This window comes from Somniosus microcephalus, chromosome 4 (assembly GCF_052327205.1).
Source record: "Somniosus microcephalus isolate GS21.2 chromosome 4, FLI_Smic_1.0, whole genome shotgun sequence".
Taxonomy (NCBI): domain Eukaryota; kingdom Metazoa; phylum Chordata; class Chondrichthyes; order Squaliformes; family Somniosidae; genus Somniosus; species Somniosus microcephalus.
Genome location: NC_140990.1, coordinates 12,827,813 through 12,847,166, shown reverse-complemented (window position 1 = coordinate 12,847,166; position 19,354 = coordinate 12,827,813). Strand labels below are relative to the sequence as shown.

The 19,354-nt window shown below is 52.1% G+C and overlaps 1 protein-coding gene across 1 annotated transcript in view; it reads left to right on the top strand.

The window, feature by feature from the left end:
- Positions 1–93: 93 nt before the first annotated feature.
- Positions 94–19,354, top strand: part of LOC147118316 (DDB1- and CUL4-associated factor 11-like) — a 30,140-nt gene continuing 10,879 nt past the window's right edge. Inside the window, exons 1-2 of the mRNA XM_085983883.1 lie at positions 94–851; positions 11,318–11,445. Of these exons, the coding sequence (XP_085840009.1) occupies positions 655–851; positions 11,318–11,445 (325 nt within the window). The 5' untranslated portion in view covers positions 94–654. The remainder of the gene's footprint in view (positions 852–11,317; positions 11,446–19,354) is intronic.

Below are 19,354 nucleotides of genomic sequence, written 5' to 3'. Positions count from 1 at the left end.
GCGAGACTCCCCTCCCCTCCCCTCCCCCACCGCCGAACCGCTGACAGTTGGTCTCGAGCCCGCTGAGGGCCCGCCCGCATTGATTGGCAAGAAAAGGCAGCGCGTGCATGCGCAGTAGCCGCCCAGCCAGCGTGCGGCGGCCGAGCCTCCTGAGCCAATCAATGATCGAGGCTCCACTGCTGGGTTGTTGACCTTTTCTCGAGTTGCTGACCCCGCGTGGCCCGTGAGAGGGGCGAGGGCGCGATTGGTTGTTCATCCCCGATGAGAGCGCGCGCGTGAGAGAGACACACACACACACACAGAGAGCAGCGATTGGTGGTTGACCGCCAGCCCCACCCACGTGGGCCTGGCAGCGGTCTCGAGAGAGAGAGAGAGACGGCGATTGGTTGTTCATCCCCGATGAGCGCGCGCGCGTGAGAGAGACAGACAGACACACACACACACAGAGAGCAGCGATTGGCGGGTTGACCGCCAGCCCCACCCACGTGGGGGCCTGGCAGCGGTCGAGAGAGAGAGAGAGAGACGGCGATTGGTTGCTGAGCCCTGTTCGTGTGCGCGCGCGCGCCAAGTTGACCCCGCCCCCTCCCTCTTCTTCCTCCGGCGGCGACAACAACAACAACAACAGGAGCCTGGGCCTGATCGCCATAGTAACCCATGGGCTCGCGTAGCTCTAGCTCCAGTTCGACGGGCGGCGGTGGCGCCCAGCCTCCCGCAACAGCGGCGGCACCGCGAGGAGCAGGAGGAGTTGTAGGGGGAGGCCGCGGCGCTGCTGCTGGCGAGGCGGCCGGGAGTGTCCTACAGCAGCAGGAGGACGTGAACCTGGCCGAGGTGCTGGCTTACCTCCTCCGCAGGTAAGAGCGCGGCAGGCTGGGGATGAGGCCTAGTGCATGGAGGAGGAGGAGGGCTTTTAATTATCTACAACATAATATATAATCATTATTTCCATAATATGTATACTTTATGTTGTGTGTATATTTAGATATGTCATATAATATAATCATTATTTTCCATAATATGTATACTTTATATTTGTGTGTATATAGTAACTATATGTAATTTGTTATTCAATTCATTAAATATATTCAAGAAGGAGTTAGATCTATTTCTTAAGGCTAAAGGGATCAAGGGATATGGAGAGAAGGCAGGGAATGGCAATAGATTGGGAGAAGGGGAAGTGCAAAGAGACCTGGGTGTTCTTGTGCACCAGTCGCTGAAGGTAAGCATGCAGGTGCAGCAGGCGGTTAAGAAGGCAAATGGTATGTTGGCCTTCGTAGCGAGAGGGTTCGAGTACAGGAACAAGGATGTCTTGCTGCAGTTGTACAGGGCCTTGGTGAGACCACACCTTGAGTATTGTGTGCAGTTTTGGTCACCTTACCTGAGGAAGGACGTTCTTGCCATGGAGGGAGTGCAGCGAAGATTCACCAGGCTGATACCTGGGATGGCAGGAATGACGTATGAGGAGAGATTGTGTCGATTGGGCTTATACTCGCTGGAGTTTAGAAGATTGAGAGGGGATCTCATTGAAACCTATAAAATGCTGTCAGGCCTGGACAGACTAGATGCAGGAAGGATGTTTCTGATGGCCGGGGAGTCCAGAACCAGGGGTCACAGTCTAAGGATAAGGGGTAAGCCATTTAGGACTGAAATTAGGAGAAATTTCTTCACCCAGAGAGTGGTGAACCTGTGGAATTCTCTACCACAGAGGGCGGTGGAGGCCAGTTCATTAAATATATTCAAGACAGAGTTGGATATATTTCTTAAGGCTAAAGGGATCAAGGGATATGGGGAGAAAGCAGGGACAGGGTACTGAATTAGGATGATCAGCCATGGTCTCATTGAATGGCGGAGCAGGCTCGAGGGGCCGAATGGCCAACTCCTGCTCCTATCTTCTATGTGTGTGTGTGTGTGTGTGTGTATAGGGCTACAGGGGAGGTGTGTGTGTGTGTGTGTGTGTGTGTATAGGGCCACAGGGGAGGTGCCAGAGGACTGGAGAACAGCTAATGTAGTACCATTGTTCAAACATATATAGAATCTAATATATTGTGTATATATTCTACATAAATTATATACTGCATATAATTTATATTTGAATATTATAATTTTTGCGTGCGTGCAGTACATTTATATTTTATACACACAACACCTTGTATTTATATAGCACCTTTAAGGTAGAAAAACGTTCCAAGGTGCGGCACAGGAGTATTACAAGACAAAAATGTGACCCCGAGCCACATAAGGAGAAATTAGGGCAGGTGGCCAAAAGCTCGGTCAAAGAGGCAGGTTTTAAGGAAAGAGAGGCGGAGAAGTTTAAGGAAGGAATTCCAGAGCTGAAGGCACGGCCACCAAAGGTTGAGCGGTTATGATCAAGAGGGCAGAATAGAGGAGGGCAGAATAGAGGAGCGCAGATACTTCGGGGGGTTGTGGGGCTGGAGGAGATTAGAGATAGGGAGGGGTGAGGCCATGGAGGGATTTGAAAACAAGGATGAGAATTTTGAAATCGAGTCGTTGCTTAACCGGGAGCCAATGTAGGTCAGCGAGCACGGGGGGGGGGGGGGGTGGGGGATGGGTGAACGGGACTTGGTGCCAGTTAGAACACGGGCAGCCGAGTTTTGGATCACCTCAAGTTTACGTAGGGTGGAATGTGGGAGGCCAACCAGGAGTGTGTTGGAATAGTCAAGTCTGGAGGTAACAAAGGCATGGATGAGGGTTTCAGCAGCAGATGAGCTGAGGCAAGGGCGGAGACAGGCGATGTTACAGAGGTGGAAATAGGCGGTCTTTGTTATGCCATGGATCTGTTGTCGGAAGCTCATTTCAGGGTGAAATATGACACCAAGGTTGCGAACAGTGTGGTTCAGCCTCAGACAGATGTTAGGGAGAGGGATGGAGTCCGCGGCTCGGGAACGGAGTTTGTGGCAGGGACCGAAAACAATGGCTTCGGTCTTCCCAATATTTAATTGGAGAAAATTTCTGCTCATCCAGAACTGTATGTCGGACAAGCAGTCTGACAATTTAGAGACATGGGAGGGGTCGAGAGAAGTGGTAGTGAGGTAGAGCTGGGTGTCGTCAGCGTACATGTGGAAACTGACGCTGTGTTTTCAGATGGTGTCGCCAAGGGGCAGCATTTAGATGAGAAATAGGAGGGGCCCAAGGATAGATCCTTGGGGGACACCAGAGGTAACGATGCGGGAGCGGGAAGAGAAGCCGTTGCAGGTGATTCTCTGGCTACGATTAGATATGAATGGAACCAGGCGAGTGCAGTCCCACCCAGCTGGATGATGGTGGAGCGACGTTGGAGGAGGATGGAGTGTCAAAGGCTGCAGGCAGTTCAAGAAGGGCGAGGAGGGATAGTTTACCTTTGTCACAGTCGCAAAGGATGTCAGTTGTGACTTGCATGGCCGTTTCGGTACTGTGGCAGGTGCGAAACCCGGATTGGAGGGATTCAAACATGTTCCAGGAAAGATGGGCACGGATTTGGGAGGCGACAACACGGTCAAGGGCTTTGGAGAGGAAAGGGAAGTTGGAGATGGGGCGGTAGTTTGCAAGGCCGGAGGGGTTAATAGTAGTTTTTTTTAGGAGAGGGGTGATGACGGCAGATTTGAGGGAGGGGGGACAGTACCTGAGGAGAGAGAACAATGTCAGCTAACATGGGAGCCAGAAAAGGAAGTTGGGTGGTCAGCAGTTTGGTGGGAATAGGGTTGAGGGAGCAGGACGTGGGTCTCATGGACAAGGTGAGCGTGGAGCGATCAAGAGGCGAGATTGGAGAGAAACTGGAGAAAGGTGTGAGTTCAGGGCTAGGGCAGGAGGGAACCGAAAGTTTGGCCCAGTGGGCATGGGGAAGGAAGGGAAGTGGCAGAGGCAGCTGATCGGATGGTTTCAATCTTAGAGACAAAGAAGTCCATGAGCTCTTCGTACTTGTTACTGGAGGTGAGTGTGGAGGAGATGGGGGAGAGGGGTTTAAGAAGACGGTTAGCAGTAGAAAATAGTAACCGGGGGGTTATCTTTGCATTCCAGAATGATTCTGGAATAGTGAGCAGTTTTGACGGACGAGAGCAGGACCCGATAATGCTTTATGTGGTCCAGCCAGACCTGGCGGCGAATGGCTAAACCAGTTGTCCGCCATATCCGTTCAAGTCTGCATCCCTTGGACTTGAGGCAGCGGAGATGTGGGCCGTACCAGGGGAATGGCCAGGGTGAGAGAGTGTAATGTTTTTAACAGGGACTAGAGCATCAAAGATGGTGGTGAGGGTGTGGTTGAGCAGATCGGTGAATGGAGGGCCAAAGGCTGGACAGTTGGGATTTCGTAAGTGCAGTTGTGAGAGAGTTGGGAGAGACTTTTTTCAAGGGGCAGACACAGAAGGAAGGTGGGGGGGGGTGGATGTGGGTGGAAGGGAGTGGCCACAGATGGCCTTATCTTCGATTGACACCATGGGAGTAGCGAGGCCACGGGAGATGGCGTGGCCGTGAATATGGTTTGGGGAGTTCACGTGGAGGGAGAGATTAAGGGAGGATCGGAGGTTCATGAACTCGGAGGAGAGAGAGAGAGCGTGATGAATTGAGATGGAGGTTGAAATTGCAGAGGATGAGAAGTCACTCAGTGTAGAGGCTAAGGGAGGAAAGCAGCAAGGATATCTCGGTGATAAAATGTTTTTGGTACTTGGGTGGGTGATAGAGAACAAGAATTTTAAATGAGGTGAGGGGTGGGACAAGGTGAGATGCTTAAAGGAGGAGAAAGTGGCAGAGGTGTTGGGGGACAGACCAAGGTGTGATTTATTGTGTTATATTCACTCACTCACTCACTCCACTGAGACTGCCGTCATTTCCTTCAGTGCTCCCGGTCGTGGGGTCATGGGCCTTGTTGTTCTGGCTTTTCTCGGGTTTACCCCGACCTGTGACCAAGAGGACGGTGACCCTGCTCCCGGGCCCTGAGCCAACCGTAAGGGGGGAAATGCAGCCAGGGCAGGCGGAGACGGGAAGCCTCCGCCCTCTTCTCCAAGGCTGGTGCGTTGCTGCCCCAATCCTGCCGGAATGGGTTCCTGCGAGGCCGCCAGACTAGTTTTTAAGGAGCGTCTCGGAGGAGGAGAGGGGTGGAGAGGTTTAGGGAGGGAATTCCAGAGCTTGGGGGCTCCCCGGCAGCTGAAGGCGCGGCCGCCAAGGGTGGAGCGATTTCATATCGGGGAATGTGCAAGAGGCCAGAATTGGGCGAGTGCAGAGACCCCGGTGACGGTCTCCAGCCCTACAACCCTCCGAGATAGAGAGGAGCGAGGCCACGGAGAGGTTTGAACCCGAGGATGAGAATTTAAACAAACAGAAGTAATCCCATTGTTTGCGAGGACATGATCAGGCACGACGAAGCAAGGTTCGTTCTTTGCCTTTCTGCGGGACATACAGGCCAGGCCCCCAAGACGCGCGATAGTGCTTTTTGTCACGGACTAGCAGCCCGCTGGTTGGCTGTTCAAACCCCATCCCGGCAAGCTGTGAAATTAAATTCAGGCCAGGCTTGTGTTCTCTCGAGTACAGATGATTAAGGGGTGATGCAATCGAGTTGTTGCTAAAATGATTAAAGAAGTTAATAGAGAGAAACTATTTCCTCTGGTTGCGGGGGGTGGGGGGTGGGGGGGGGGGGGGAGTCGTGAACAAGGGAAGGAACAACCTTTAAAATTAGAGCTAGGACCGTCCAGGGGTGAGATCAGGAAGTGCCATTTTGAGAGGCCATGATCTTCGCCTCCAGGTACAACACTTAAGAATGTAAAGCTCATTAAACTTAAGGTGTCACTCAACAACTTGGTGCTTTCCCTCAACCAACATAACAAAAACAGATTATCTGGTCATTATCACATTGCTGTTTGTGGGAGCTTGCTGTGTGCAAATTGGCTGCTGCGTTTCCCACACTACAACAGTGACCCCACTTCAAAAATACTTCATTGGCTGTAAAGCGCTTTGAGACGTCCGGTGGTCATGAAAGGCGCTGTATAAATGCAAGTCTGTCTTTTCCAGTAGTAGTATACATTTCTTTCCCCCCAGTACCTTTAAAAATCTTCAAAAAAGAAACTACAGGAAACTTTTTTTTACCCGGCACCGACGGGACCAACGTGGTGCTGGTTCATCAAAAATTCCGGATAACCAAAAGCTATGGTAAAAGATACGGAGCTGAGAGCTCCGTATAAAGCAACAAACCCTGTTGCTTAGCAGCAGCTTCAGAACAATATCCACAAGTTCCAAGCGTCTCTGTAGCTTAGCAACAGCTGCAGCCACACCCTTGCACAGCAACAGATGGAGGAAGGCAAGTAATAAAACTTACTTGAATCTACTCCTGAATTTTGCCGGTTAACCGAGATTTCCGGTTATTTAGGTGCCGGTAAATCGAGAGTTTCCTGTAGTTAATTCTGGTGCATTTAACTGTCCGCTGTGGCTCAGTGGGTCTCACTCCCTCGACCTCTGAGTCATGAGTTTATGCATTCAAGCCCCAAATCCAGAGACTCGAGCTCTGTAATCCAGGGCCCATGATCTGCGAGATCCTGCTGACTAGTTTGAGTCACTTGGCTCCAGACCTCATTACAGTCTTGGTCCAAACATGGACGAAAGAGCCGAATTACAGAGGTGAGGTGAGAGTGACTGCCCTTGACAACAACGCAGCATTAGACCGAATGTGGCATCAAGGAGCCCCAGTAAAACTGAAGTCAATGGGAATAAGGGGGAAAGGTCTCCACTGGCTGGAGTCATACCTAGCACAAAGAAAGACGGTTGTGGTTGTTTGAGGTCAATCATCTCAGCTCCAGGACATCGCTGCAGGAGTTCCTCAAGGCAGTGTCCTAGGCCCAACCATCTTCAGCTGCTTCATCAATGACCTTCCCTCCATAAGGCCAGAAGTGGGGATGTTCGCTGAAGATTGCGCAGTGTTCAGCACCATTCACAACTCCTCATAATGAAGCAGTCCGTACCTGCATGCAGCAAGACCTGGACGACATTCAGGCTTGGGCTGATAAGTGGCAAGTTCCTTCACTGCACGGACTTCAGCGGTTCAAGAAAGCGGCTCTCCACCACCTTCTCAAGGGCAATTAGGGATGGGCAATAAATGCAGGCCTTGCCCGCGACGCCCACATCCCAGGAACGAATATTTAAAAAAAATTGTCAGAGGAGCAGTACTGAGGGAGCGCCGCACTGTCGGAGGGGCAGTACTGAGGGAGCGCCGCACTGTCGGAGGAGCAGTACTGAGGGAGCGCTGCACTGTCGGAGGGGCTGTACTGAGGGAGCGCCGCACTGTCGGAGGGGCAGTATTGAGGGAGCGCCGCACTGTCGGAGGAGCAGTACTGAGGGAGCGCCGCACTGTCGGAGGGGCAGTACTGAGGGAGCGCCGCACTGTCGGAGGGGCAGTACTGAGGGAGCGCCGCACTGTCGGAGGGGCAGTACAGAGGGAGCGCCGCACTGTCGGAGGGGCAGTACTGAGGGAGCGCCGCACTGTCGGAGGAGCAGTACTGAGGGAGCGCCGCTCTGTCGGAGGGGCAGTACTGAGGGAGCGCCGCACTGTCGGAGGGGCAGTACTGAGGGAGCGCCGCACTGTCGGAGGAGCAGTACTGAGGGAGCGCCGCTCTGTCGGAGGGGCAGTACTGAGAGAGCGCCGCACTGTCGGAGGGGCAGTACTGAGGGAGCGCCGCTCTGTCGGAGGGGCAGTACTGAGAGAGCGCCGCACTGTCGGAGGGGCAGTACTGAGAGAGCGCCGCACTGTCGGAGGGGCAGTACTGAGGGAGCGCCGCACTGTCGGAGGGGCAGTACTGAGGGAGCGCCGCTCTGTCGGAGGGGCAGTACTGAGGGAGCGCCGCACTGTCGGAGGAGCAGTACTGAGGGAGCGCCGCTCTGTCGGAGGGGCAGTACTGAGGGAGCGCCGCACTGTCGGAGGGGCAGTACTGAGGGAGTGCTGCACTGTCGGAGGGGCAGTACTGAGGGAGCGCTGCACTGTCGGAGGGGCAGTACTGAGGGAGTGCTGCTCTGTCGGAGGGGCAGTACTGAGGGAGCGCCGCACTGTCGGAGGGGCAGTACTGAGGGAGTGCTGCACTGTCGGAGGGGCAGTACTGAGGGAGCGCTGCACTGTCGGAGGGGCAGTACTGAGGGAGTGCTGCACTGTATGAGTTGCCGTTGAGATGTCTGCCCCCTCAGATATGATGTTAAAGATCCCGTGGCTACTAGTGGAAGAGGAGCAGGGCGATTTCTCTCCAGTGTCCTGGGCCCAATATTTATCCCTCAACCAACACACATGATCTGGTCATTTATCTTCTTACTGTTTGTGGGAGCGTGCTGTGCCCTAAATTGGCTGCCGCATTTCAACAGTGCCTACCCTTTAAAAAGCGCTTAATTGGCTGTGAAGCGCCCTGGGACACCCCGAGGTTGTGGAAAGCGCTGTCTAGTGCAAGGTGAAGGCAGCCTGTTCCCGAAGTGCCGGGTTGGAAAGTCATATAACGTTCTTTCTTTATCGCAGTTTGTTGCAGACGCAAAGCAATCTAATTGGTGGCGAGGTAAAAGGTCAGTCACTGACCTGGAGCCCAATTACAACACCCCTCTGATCGCTGCCGGCTTGTGGACTGGGGCTGTGCTGTTTCTAGCTTAAAGGGACAGGCCAGGTTCACCGCCACACACAACGCCATGCTCCACACCCCACGCTAGCCTGCAGCAGTGCCATGCTAGTCTGTATAGCAATTCTGACGGTGTCTTTTATGCTGCTGCTGCTTTTTAGGCAGTCCCTCGGAACTCTCACTAAAAATGAGTTCGCAGGTGACTGATAACTGGGATGGCAGGATTGACGTATGAGGAGAGATTGGGTCGATTAGGCTTATATTCGCTAGAGTTTAGAAGAATGAGAGGGGATCTCAATGAAACTTATAAAATTCTAACGGGACTGGACAGACTGGATGCAGGAAGGATGTTCCGAATGGCGGGGGAGTCCAGAACCAGGGGTCACAGTCTAAGGATAAGGGGTAAGCCATTTAGGACACAGATGAGGAGGAATTTCTTCACCCAGAGAGTGGTGAACCTGTGGAATTCTCTACCACACAAGGCAGTTGAGGCCAATTCATTAAATATATTCAAGAAGGAGTTAGGTATATTTCTTAATGCTAAAGGGATATGGGGAGAAAGCAGGGACAGGGTACTGAATTTGGATGATCAGCCAGGATCTCATTAAATAGCGGAGCAGGCTCGAGGGGCTGAATGGCCAACTCCTGCTCCTATCTTCTATGAGTCCAATGCGGGACCTACAGTCTCTGTCACAGGTGGGGCAGACGGTGGTTGAAGGGGCGGGTGGGTGGGGTGCTTGGGTTGACGTGCGTTCCTCCCGCTGCCTGCGCTTGGCTTCCGCTTACTCCCAGCGAAGAGACTCGGTGTTCGGCACCTTCCCGGATGCTTCTCCTCCACTTTGTGCGGTCTTGGGCCAGGGATTCCCAGGTGTCGGTGGGGATGTTGCACTTTTTCAAGGAGGCTTTGAGGGTGTCCTTGAAGCATTTCCTCTGCCCACCTGGGGCTCTCTTGCCGTGCCGGAGCTCCGAATAGAGCGCTTGTTTTGGGAGTCTCGTATCGGGCATGCGGACAATGTGACCCGTCCATCGGAGCTGATCGAGCGTGGTCAAAGCTTCGATGCTGGCCTGAGCAAGAACACTGACGTTGGTGCGCCTATCCTGCCAATGGATTTGCAGGATCTTGCGGAGGCAACGTTGGCGGTACCTCTCCAGTGCTTTGAGGTGCCTCCGACAGTGCAGCACTCCCTCGGCACTGCAGCGCCAGCCTAGATTTTTGTGCTCAAGCCTCTGGAGTGGGTCTTGAACCGACAACCTTCTGAGTCTGAGCCAAGAGCGCTGGAGGAGAAAGGAAAGGTGGTCATTTCAGGCTGCTACCTTTTTCTGACCCGGTGCTCGAGATTTCCGAGCGTGTTCCAATCTTCAAAGTTCCCTTCCGAGACGCCAATGCAACTGTGACCTCGGGATCTGTTTAGTTCCAGCTGTTGGACTGTGCGACATTAATGGGGCAGGCTTTTTAAAAATTTGTTCGTGATGTGGGCGTCGCTGGCAAGGCCAGCATTTATTGCCCATCCCTCGTTGCCCTTGAGAAGGTGACGGTGAGCTAGCTGCCTTTTTGAACCGCTGCAGTCCGTGTGGTGAAGGTTCTCCCACAGTGCTGTTAGGGAGGGAGTTCCAGGATTTTGACCCAGCGACGATGAAGGATCGGCCGATATATTTCTAAGTCGGGATGGTGTGTGACTTGGAGGGGAACTTGGAGGTGGTGGTGTTCCCATGCACCTGCTGCCCTTGTCCTTCTAGGTGGAAGAGGTCGCGGGTTTGGGAGGTGCTGCCGAAGGAACCTTGGTGAGTTGCTGCAGTGCATCTTGTAGATGCTACACACTGCAGCCACGGTGCGCCGGTGGTGGAGGGAGGGAATGTTTAAGGTGGTGGATGGGGTGCCAATCAAGTGGGCTGCTTTGTCCTGGATGGTGTCTGCTTTAAGCACCGGTGCATTTTAGCGACTGAACAGTCCGCTGTGCATGTTGAGCGATGCAACACTGCCGTCGTCATAAAGCCGCTTGTCGCCCGACTAGTGAGGAGGGGATCCGTACCTTAAGTCAATCAATAGAAATAAAATAGGTGTGATTTTTTTTTTCAGGCAGTAATCTTCAGGTGACTTTCCCTACGCAGAAAGGGGAAAAAAAATCGACACTTGTGAAATCTCGAAGCGCTTTACAGCCTATGAAGTACTTTTTTTTTTGAAGTGTAGTCACTGTTGTAGTGTAGAAAACGCGGCAGAGAATTTGCGCACAGCAAGCTCCCACAACCACCAATGCAATAAATGACCAGATCATCTGATTTAGTGATTTTGGATAAGGGATAAATATTGGCCCCAGGACACCGGGGAGAACTCTTCCAATCGTGGCCGTGGGATCTTTTGCATCCACCGGAGTGGGCAGATGGGGCCTCGGTTTAACGTCTCATCCTGAAAGACGGCATCTCCGACAGTGCAGCCCTCCCTCAGCACTGCACTGGAGTGTCAGTGTAGCTTTATGTGCTCAAGTCCCTGGAGTGGGTCTCGAACCCACAACCTTCTGACTCCGAGGCGAAAGTGCGGCCCACTGGGCCATGGCTGGCACTGGGTTTCTGGTAGACGCGTGGCCCTGTACGGTAAAATTGAGGTGCGCGCGATAAATACAAAGGTAATGTTCCCCGACAGACCACCCCAACCCTTGAACAGTCCAGTCTCTGGACTCGGAACGTGTGCTAGTGTATATCATGTTTTTGTCCTGCTCTGTCTGTCTCTCTCTCTCGTTCTCTCTCTCTCTCTGTAGGGGTCAGGTGAGGCTGGTGCACGGTGGTGGGGCGACCGGCCTGCAGTTAGTCCAGGCGTACTCCGATTCGGACGAGGAAAACGACAGCGCGTGGGATGGGTGCCTCGGAGATCGTTACCACCCACCAGGTACGGAGCGACGAGAGGTGCCGAGCTTTCCGCGTTCGAGTCCGCGGCGCCTTTGTGCTGGGAGAGGTGAAGAGAGCCTGTTCCCCCGGGTGGGAAAGGTCCATCTTATCGCTGTCGATGGGCCGAACGGCCTCCCCTCTGTGCTGTACGATTCTGGGAGATTGGGGGGGAGGTGGTGGAAGTTTTGGTCGCCTTATCTGAGGAAGGATGTTCTTGCCATGGAGAGAGTGCAGCAAAGATTCACCAGACTGATACCTGGGATGGCAGGAATGACGTATGAGGAGAGATTGGGTCGATTAGGCTTATCCCTCGCTGGAGTATAGAAGAATGAGAGGGGATCTCATTGAAACTTGTAAAATTCTAACAGGACTAGACAGACTAGATGCAGGAAGGATGTTCCCGATGGCGGGGGAGTCCAGAACCAGGGGTCACAGTCTAAGGATAAGGGGTAAGCTATTTAGGTCAGAGATGAGGAGGAATTTCTTCACCCAGAGAGTGGTGAACCTGTGGAATTCTCTACCACAGAAGGCAGTGAAGGCCAATTCATTAAATATATTCAAGAAGGAGTTGGATATATTTCGTAAGGCTAAAGGGATCAAGGGATATGGGGAGAAAGCAGGGACAGGTTACTGAATTTGGATGATCAGCCATGATCGCATTGAATGGCGGAGCAGGCTCGAGTGGCCGAATGGCCTACTCCTGCTCCTATCTTCTATGTTTCTATGGCCCTTTCCAAGTCCCACGTCCCCCCCCTGCTTTTTGTCCGTAACCCAAGTTCCTCATTTTCCGACTCCTCCCTTTTAAAATTACTGATGGAATCAGCTGCCACCACCGTTTCAGGTCGAGCGTCCTAGGTCCCTGACAACTCTGAGTGGAAAGAAATTCTTTTCGCCTCCCCTTTGGGGGCGCAAAATTTGGATCCGTGGCGCCCACTTTTTTTGGGCGCTACGAGTGCCCTTCGAGGTCCAAAATGTGGCCTTTCTCCTGTGCTGTACGGGTCTAGAGGAGCATGGGGTTGGGGGGGTGTGGGACTAAATGGATGGCTCTTTCAAAGAGCTGGCACAGGCACGATGGGCCAAATGGCCTCCCTTAGTTAATTATAAGAAGTCACACACCAGGTTATAGTCCAACAGCTTTATTTGAAATCACAAGCTTTCGGAGCGCTGCTCCTTCGTCAGGTGAAATGAAGAGATGCATATAGGCACAGCATATATAGTCAGAGAATACTGCCAGATGATTACAGGTAATCTTTCTAACTGCCCTTTTTCACGCCTCGGCAGAGAGATAATCACAGCAGTCAAAGGTGTGAATGGTGTCCAATCATCAAAGAACAATGAGGTGGGGTCACAAGGGGTCAAATGTTGCAGATGCTGGGGTCTGTATGAAAAACAAAAAACAAACAAAAAAACATTTTTTTTGCTGGAAATCACAGCAGGTCCGGCCGCATCTGTGTAGAGAGAACAAGCCAACGACGACGCGAGTCTGGATGACTGCGTCAGGTGGGGTTACATGTAGCGTGACATGAACCCAAGATCCCGGTTGAGGCCGTCCTCATGAGTGCGGAACTTGGCTATCAGTTTCTGCTCGACGATTTTGCGTTGTCGTGTGTCTCGAAGGCCGCCTTGGAGAATGCTTACCCGAAGATCGGAGGCTGAATGTCCTTGACTGCTGAAGTGTTCCCCGACTGGGAGGGAACACTCCTGCCTGGCGATTGTTGTGCGGTGTCCATTCATCCATTGTCGCAGTGTCTGCATGGTTTCGCCGATGTACCATGCTCCGGGGCATCCTTTCCTGCAACGTATGAGGTAGACAACGTTGGCCGAGTCACATGAGTATGTACCATGTACCTGGTGGGTGGTGTCCTCACGTGTGATGATGGTATCCGTGTTGATGATCTGGCATGTCTTGCAGTGGTTGCCGTGGCAGGGTTGTGTGGTGTCGTGGTTGCTGTTCTCCTGAAAGCTGGGTAATTTGCTGCGAACGATGGTCTGTTTGAGGTTAGGCGGCTGTTTTGAAGGCGAGTAGTGGTGGCGTGGGGATGGCCTTAGCGAGGTGTTCGTCGTCATCGATGACATGTTGAAGGCTGCGAAGAACATGGCGTAGTTTCTCCGCTCCGGGGAAGTACTGGACGATGAAGGGTACTCTGTTGGTTGTGTCCCATGTTTGTCTTCTGAGGAGGTCTATGCGATTTTTTGCTGTGGCCCGTCGGAACTGTCGATCGACGAGTCGAGCGTCGTATCCCGTTCTTACGAGGGCGTCTTTCAGCGTCTGTAGGTGTCCATCGCGTTCCTCCTCGTCTGAGCAGATCCTGTGTATTCGCAGGGCTTGTCCATAGGGGATGGCTTCTTAACGTGGTTAGGGTGGAAGCTGGAGAAGTGGAGCATCGTGAGGTTGTCCGTGGGCTTGCGGTAGAGTGAAGTGCTGAGGTGTCCGTCTTTGATGGCGATTCGTGTGTCCAAGAATGAAACCGATTCTGAGGAGTAGTCCATGGTGAGTTTGATGGTGGGATGGAACTTGTTGATGTTATCATGTAGTCTTTTCAGTGATTCTTCGCCGTGGGTCCATAGGAAGAAAATGTCGTCGATGTATCTGGTGTATAGCGTTGGTTGGAGGTCCTGTGCAGCGAAGAAGTCTTGCTCGAACCTGTGCATTAAGATGTTGGCATATTGGGGTGCGAATTTGGTCCCCATGGCTGTTCCGTGTGTTTGGGTAAAGAACTGGTTGTCGAAGGTGAAGACATTGTGGTCAAGGATGAAGCGGATGAGTTGTAGGATGGAGTCTGGAGATTGGCTGTTGTTGGTGTTGAGTACCGAGGCTGTCGCAGCGATGCCATCATCGTGGGGGATACTGGTGTAGAGTGCCGAGACGTCCATCGTGGCGAGGAGTGTTCCTGGTTCAACTGGTCCGTGGGTGCTGAGTTTCTGTAAGAAGTCTGTAGTGTCGCGACAGAAGCTGGGGGTTCCCTGTACGATGGGTTTCAGGATGCCCTCGACGTATCCAGAGAGGTTCTCACACAGGGTTCCGTTGCATGATATGATAGGACGTCCGGGTGTGTTGGCTTTGTGTATCTTTGGGAGGCAGTAGAAGTCTCCCATGCGGGGAGTACGTGGGATGAGAGCGCGTAGGATGCTTTGCGGCCGGACCTGCTGTGATTTCCAGCAAAAAAAAAAAAAATTTTTTTTTTTGGTTTTCTCACAGACCCCAGCATCTGCAACATTTGACCCCTTGTGACCCCACCTCATTGTTCTTTGATGTAATGTTTTCCTGACTGACCTGTTTGGACACCATTCACACCTTTGATTGCTGTGATTATCTCTCTGCCGAGGTGTGATAAATGGCAGTTAGAAAGATTACCTGTAAACATCTGACAGTATTCTCTGACTATATAAGCTGTGTCTTTATGCCTCTCTCTTCACTTCACCTGACGAAGGAGCAGCGCTCCGAAAGCTTGTGATTTCAAATAAAGCTGTTGGACTATAACCTGGTGTTGTGCGACTTGTTACAGTTGTCCACCCCAGTCCAACTCCGGCATCTCCACATCTTAGTTAATTATAATTGCAGAGAGGCTTGGACTGCTCATAGCAGCTATGGCGCGTATATAGTGCGTAAATCTGTTCTGTTGGTGTTTCTAAACGACGGAGGAATGGAGTTATACTGAAGGATGGTGTGGGGAAAGTGTTGGAAACAATAAACGGTGCAACACAGATTCGCCAGATTGTGTTAAAGGGATTAAATTCTGAGGAAAGTACTCTGTTTCTCTCTCCGTAGATGCTGCCTGACCTCCTGCATGTTCTGTTTTTCTTGCATAGACTAGGCTTGAGGATCAGAGGGACCTTGGTGTGCATGTACATAGATCCCTGAAGGCAGGAGGACAGGTAGATAAGGTGCTTAAGAAGGCATATGGGATACTTGCCTTCATTAGCTGAAGCATAGAATATAAGAGTAGGGAGGTTATGATGGAGCTGCACAAAACACTAGTTAGGCCACAGCTGGAATACTGTGTGCAGTTCTGGTCGCCACACTATAGGAAGGATGTGATTGCATTGGAGAGGGTGCAGAGGAGATTTACCAGGATGTTACCTGGGCTGGAGCGCTTCAGCTATGAAGAGAGACTGGACAGGCTGGTGTTGTTTTCCTTAGAGCAGAGAAGGCTGAGGGGGACCTGATTGAGGTGTACAAAATTATATGGGGCATAGATAGGGTCGATAGAAAGGAACTTTTCCCCTTAGTAGAGGGGTCAATAACCAGGGGGCATAGATTCAAGGTAGGGGGCAGGAGGTTTAGAGGGGATTTGAGGAAAAACTTTTTCACCCAGAGGGTGGTTGGAATCTGGAACTCTCTGCCTGAAAGGGTGGTAGAGGCAGGAACCCTCAACATTCAAGCAGCATTTAGATGAGCACTTGAAAGGCCATAGCATACAAGGCTACGGACCAAGTGCTGGAAAATGGGATTAGAATAGACCGGGCTTGATGGCCGGCTCGGACACAATGGGCCGAAGGGCCTCTTTCTGTGCTGTATAACTCGATGACTAACAGGCTCGAGGGGCTGAATGGCCTCCTCCTGTTTCTAGGAGACCCGCCCCAATTGCTCAATCCTCTTTAAAACGTGCAAATAGTGGAGGGCGTCCAATGTAATGCCCCGATTCAAGAAAGGAGGGCAAGGATAAACCATTAAACGAGTGAAAAATGACTATAGATAAACGTCAATAGAAGAGTAGAATCATACAGCACAGAAGGTGGTGATTCGGTTCGTCCTGCCTGTGCCTGCTCTTTTGAAAGAGCTCTCCATTGGAGCCCTGCAAATTTTTCCCCTTCTAGTATTTAAACAATTCCCCGTTTCAAAGTTACTGTTGAATCTGCTTCCGCTGCCCTTTCTGGCAGTGCGTTCCAGATCACAACAACTCGCTGCATAAAAAGATTTCTCATCTCCCCCTCGGGTTCTTTTGCTAATGACCTTAAATCTGTGTCCTCTGGTTACCGACCCTCCTGCCACTGGAAACAGTTTCTCCTCATTTACCATCCATGATTTTTAACACCTCTATCAAATCTCCCCTTAACCTTCTCTGCTCCAAGGAGAACAATCCCAGCTTCTCCAGTCTCTCCACATCACTGAAGTCCCTCATCCCTGGTACCATTCTAGTAAATCTCCCTTAACCTTCTCTGCTCTAAGGAGAACAATCCCAGCTTCTCCAGTCTCTCCACATCACTGAAGTCCCTCATCCCTGGTACCATTCTAGTAAATCTCCCCTTAACCTTCTCTGCTCCAAGGAGAACAATCCCAGCTTCTCCAGCCTCTGCACGTAACTGAAGTCTCTCATCCCTGGTACCATTCGAGTAAATCTCCCCTTAACCTTCTCTGCTCCAAGGAGAACAATCCCAGCTTCTCCAGCCTCTGCACGTAACTGAAGTCTCTCATCCCTGGTACCATTCGAGTAAATCTCCCCTTAACCTTCTCTGCTCCAAGGAGAACAACCCCAGCTTCTCCAGTCTCTCCACATCACTGAAGTCCCTCATCCCTGGTACCATTCTAGTAAATCTCCCCTTAACCTTCTCTGCTCCAAGGAGAACAACCCCAGCTTCTCCAGTCTCTCCACATTAACTGAAGTCCCTCATCCCTGGTACCATTCTAGTAAATCTCCCCTTAACCTTCTCTGCTCCAAGGAGAACAATCCCAGCTTCTCCAGCCTCTGCACGTAACTGAAGTCTCTCATCCCTGGTACCATTCTAGTAAACCTCCCCTTAACCTTCTCTGCTCCAAGGAGAACAACCCCAGCTTTTCCAGTCTCTCCACATAACTGAAGCCCCTCATCCCTGGTACCATTCTAGTAAACCTCCCCTTAACCTTCTCTGCTCCAAGGAGAACAATCCCAGCTTCTCCAGTCTCTCCACATCACTGAGGCGACATGAGGAAACTTTTTTTTACACAGCGAGTTGTTGTGATCTGGAACGCGCTGCCTGACGGGGCGGTGGAAACAGATTCAACAGTAACTTTCGAAATGGGAATTGGATAAATACTTGAAGGGGAAAAATGTGCAGGTGTATTGGGTGGTGGGGGCGCATGGAACAGCAGGGAGAGTGGGGTTAATTGGATAGGTCTACCAATGAGCCAGCACAGGGACGATGGGCCCAATGGCCTCCTCCTGCACTGAGCCACGGCAAAATATGTGTTGAGGCTCAAAAGGCGCAGCGCTGCGATGGAGTCGAACTGCACAAGGGCCCCGCCATCATTTTAATCCGCTCTACCCGCAGCCGAATTGGGCGAAGGGCAACCTGTTCCGCGCTCCGCAGTCTTGGCTCGACTCGCTGAAGGGCAGACTTTCGCCCTTCCTCCCCCTCCTCCCCGGTCGCCGAATCTACTTGTTGGCGCACGGGCCTGATAATCCAGTCGGGAGAGCAACGGCAAAAAAAAACGCACGTCTGCAGTGGGAGAGAGATGGAGCTTCCGTTTCCTGGCTGTGGCGGGGAGGTTGTTTGGAGGTAGGACGGTTTTCCTTCTCGCCAAAGGATTACCGGAGCGGAGCCCGTAATTTCACACCCCCCCCCCCCCTCCCCCAGGCTACACCCACTGTGAAAGACTAACAGCCTTGAAGCTATACACACCAACCAACGTGACTGACGTAAGAAAACTACTCGGCACTTGGTCTAAGCGTTAAAGCTTTAATCAACTGTTTTTACAACATGGAGGTCTAGTTGTGTCCTTCACTAGTTCCTGTTAAGCATGTCCTGCGCAAGCTGGCCCGTGTTTGAGTATTATACTCTCCCTGGACAGCGCCACACGCAGGCCACCCAATATTATTTCATAAGTCATTCTTTCATGAATGACTGATTCATGTCAGTGGCGTTACCTGCATGCCTCTGCATAGTTCAAACCCGATTGCGAGCGGATTTAGATTCCAATTGAGAGTTATTCTGGCTAGTTCTCTGGAACCGGAGCAAGCCAGCTGATTCGCCTGCACGCAGAGCTCCCAAATGGAAATAGCAGGACAGCTCCATGGCCTTTTCCACCCCCCCCCCCCCCCCCCCCCCCCCCCCCCCCATGGCTATCTCTGTAACCTCCTCCAACCCTCCGAGCTTGCTGCGCTCCTCTAATTCTGGCCTCTTGCGCATCCCCGATTTCCATCGCTCCACCATTGGGCGGCCGTGCCTTCAGCTGCATGGGGGCCCCTAAGCTCTGGAATTCCCTCCCGAAACCTCTCCGCGCCTCTCCTGCTTTTAAGACGCTCCTCAAAACCTTCCTCTGTGACCAAGCTTTGGTCTCCTGTCCTCGTACCTCCTTATGTGGCTCGGCGTCAGTTTTTTGTTTGATAGCCGCACCTTTATTGCTACATTAAAGGGGCTGTATAAAGGCACGTCGCTGTTGAGACTGCACGCCCTGCACACAGACCGCAAGATCAGGACCGAGAAATATGAGCGCGGTGTGTCGGAGGGTGAAATGTCGGGTCGATAAGTCTCTCTCTCCATGCCCGGGGGACTAGGTGCACCAGGATTCCTAGTGGTATCGTAGCATTAAGGCGGCAAATGGTATGTTGGCATTCGTAGTGAGAGGGTTCGAGTACAGGAGCAAGGATGTCTTGCTGCAGTTGTACAGGGCCTTGGTGAGACCACACCTTGAGTATTTGTGCAGTTTTGGTCGCCTTATCTGAGGAAGGATGTTCTTGCCATGGAGGGAGTGCAGCGAAGATTTGCCAGCCTGATACCTGGGATGGCAGGAATGACATATGAGGAGAGATTGGGTCGATTGGGCTTATACTCGCTGGAGTTTAGAAGAATGAGAGGGATCTCATTGAAACTTATAAAATTCTAACAGGACTAGACAGACAAGATGCAGGAAGGATGTTCCCAATGGTCGGGGAGTCCAGAACCAGGGTCACAGTCTAAGGATAAGAGGTAAGCCATTTAGGACAGAGATG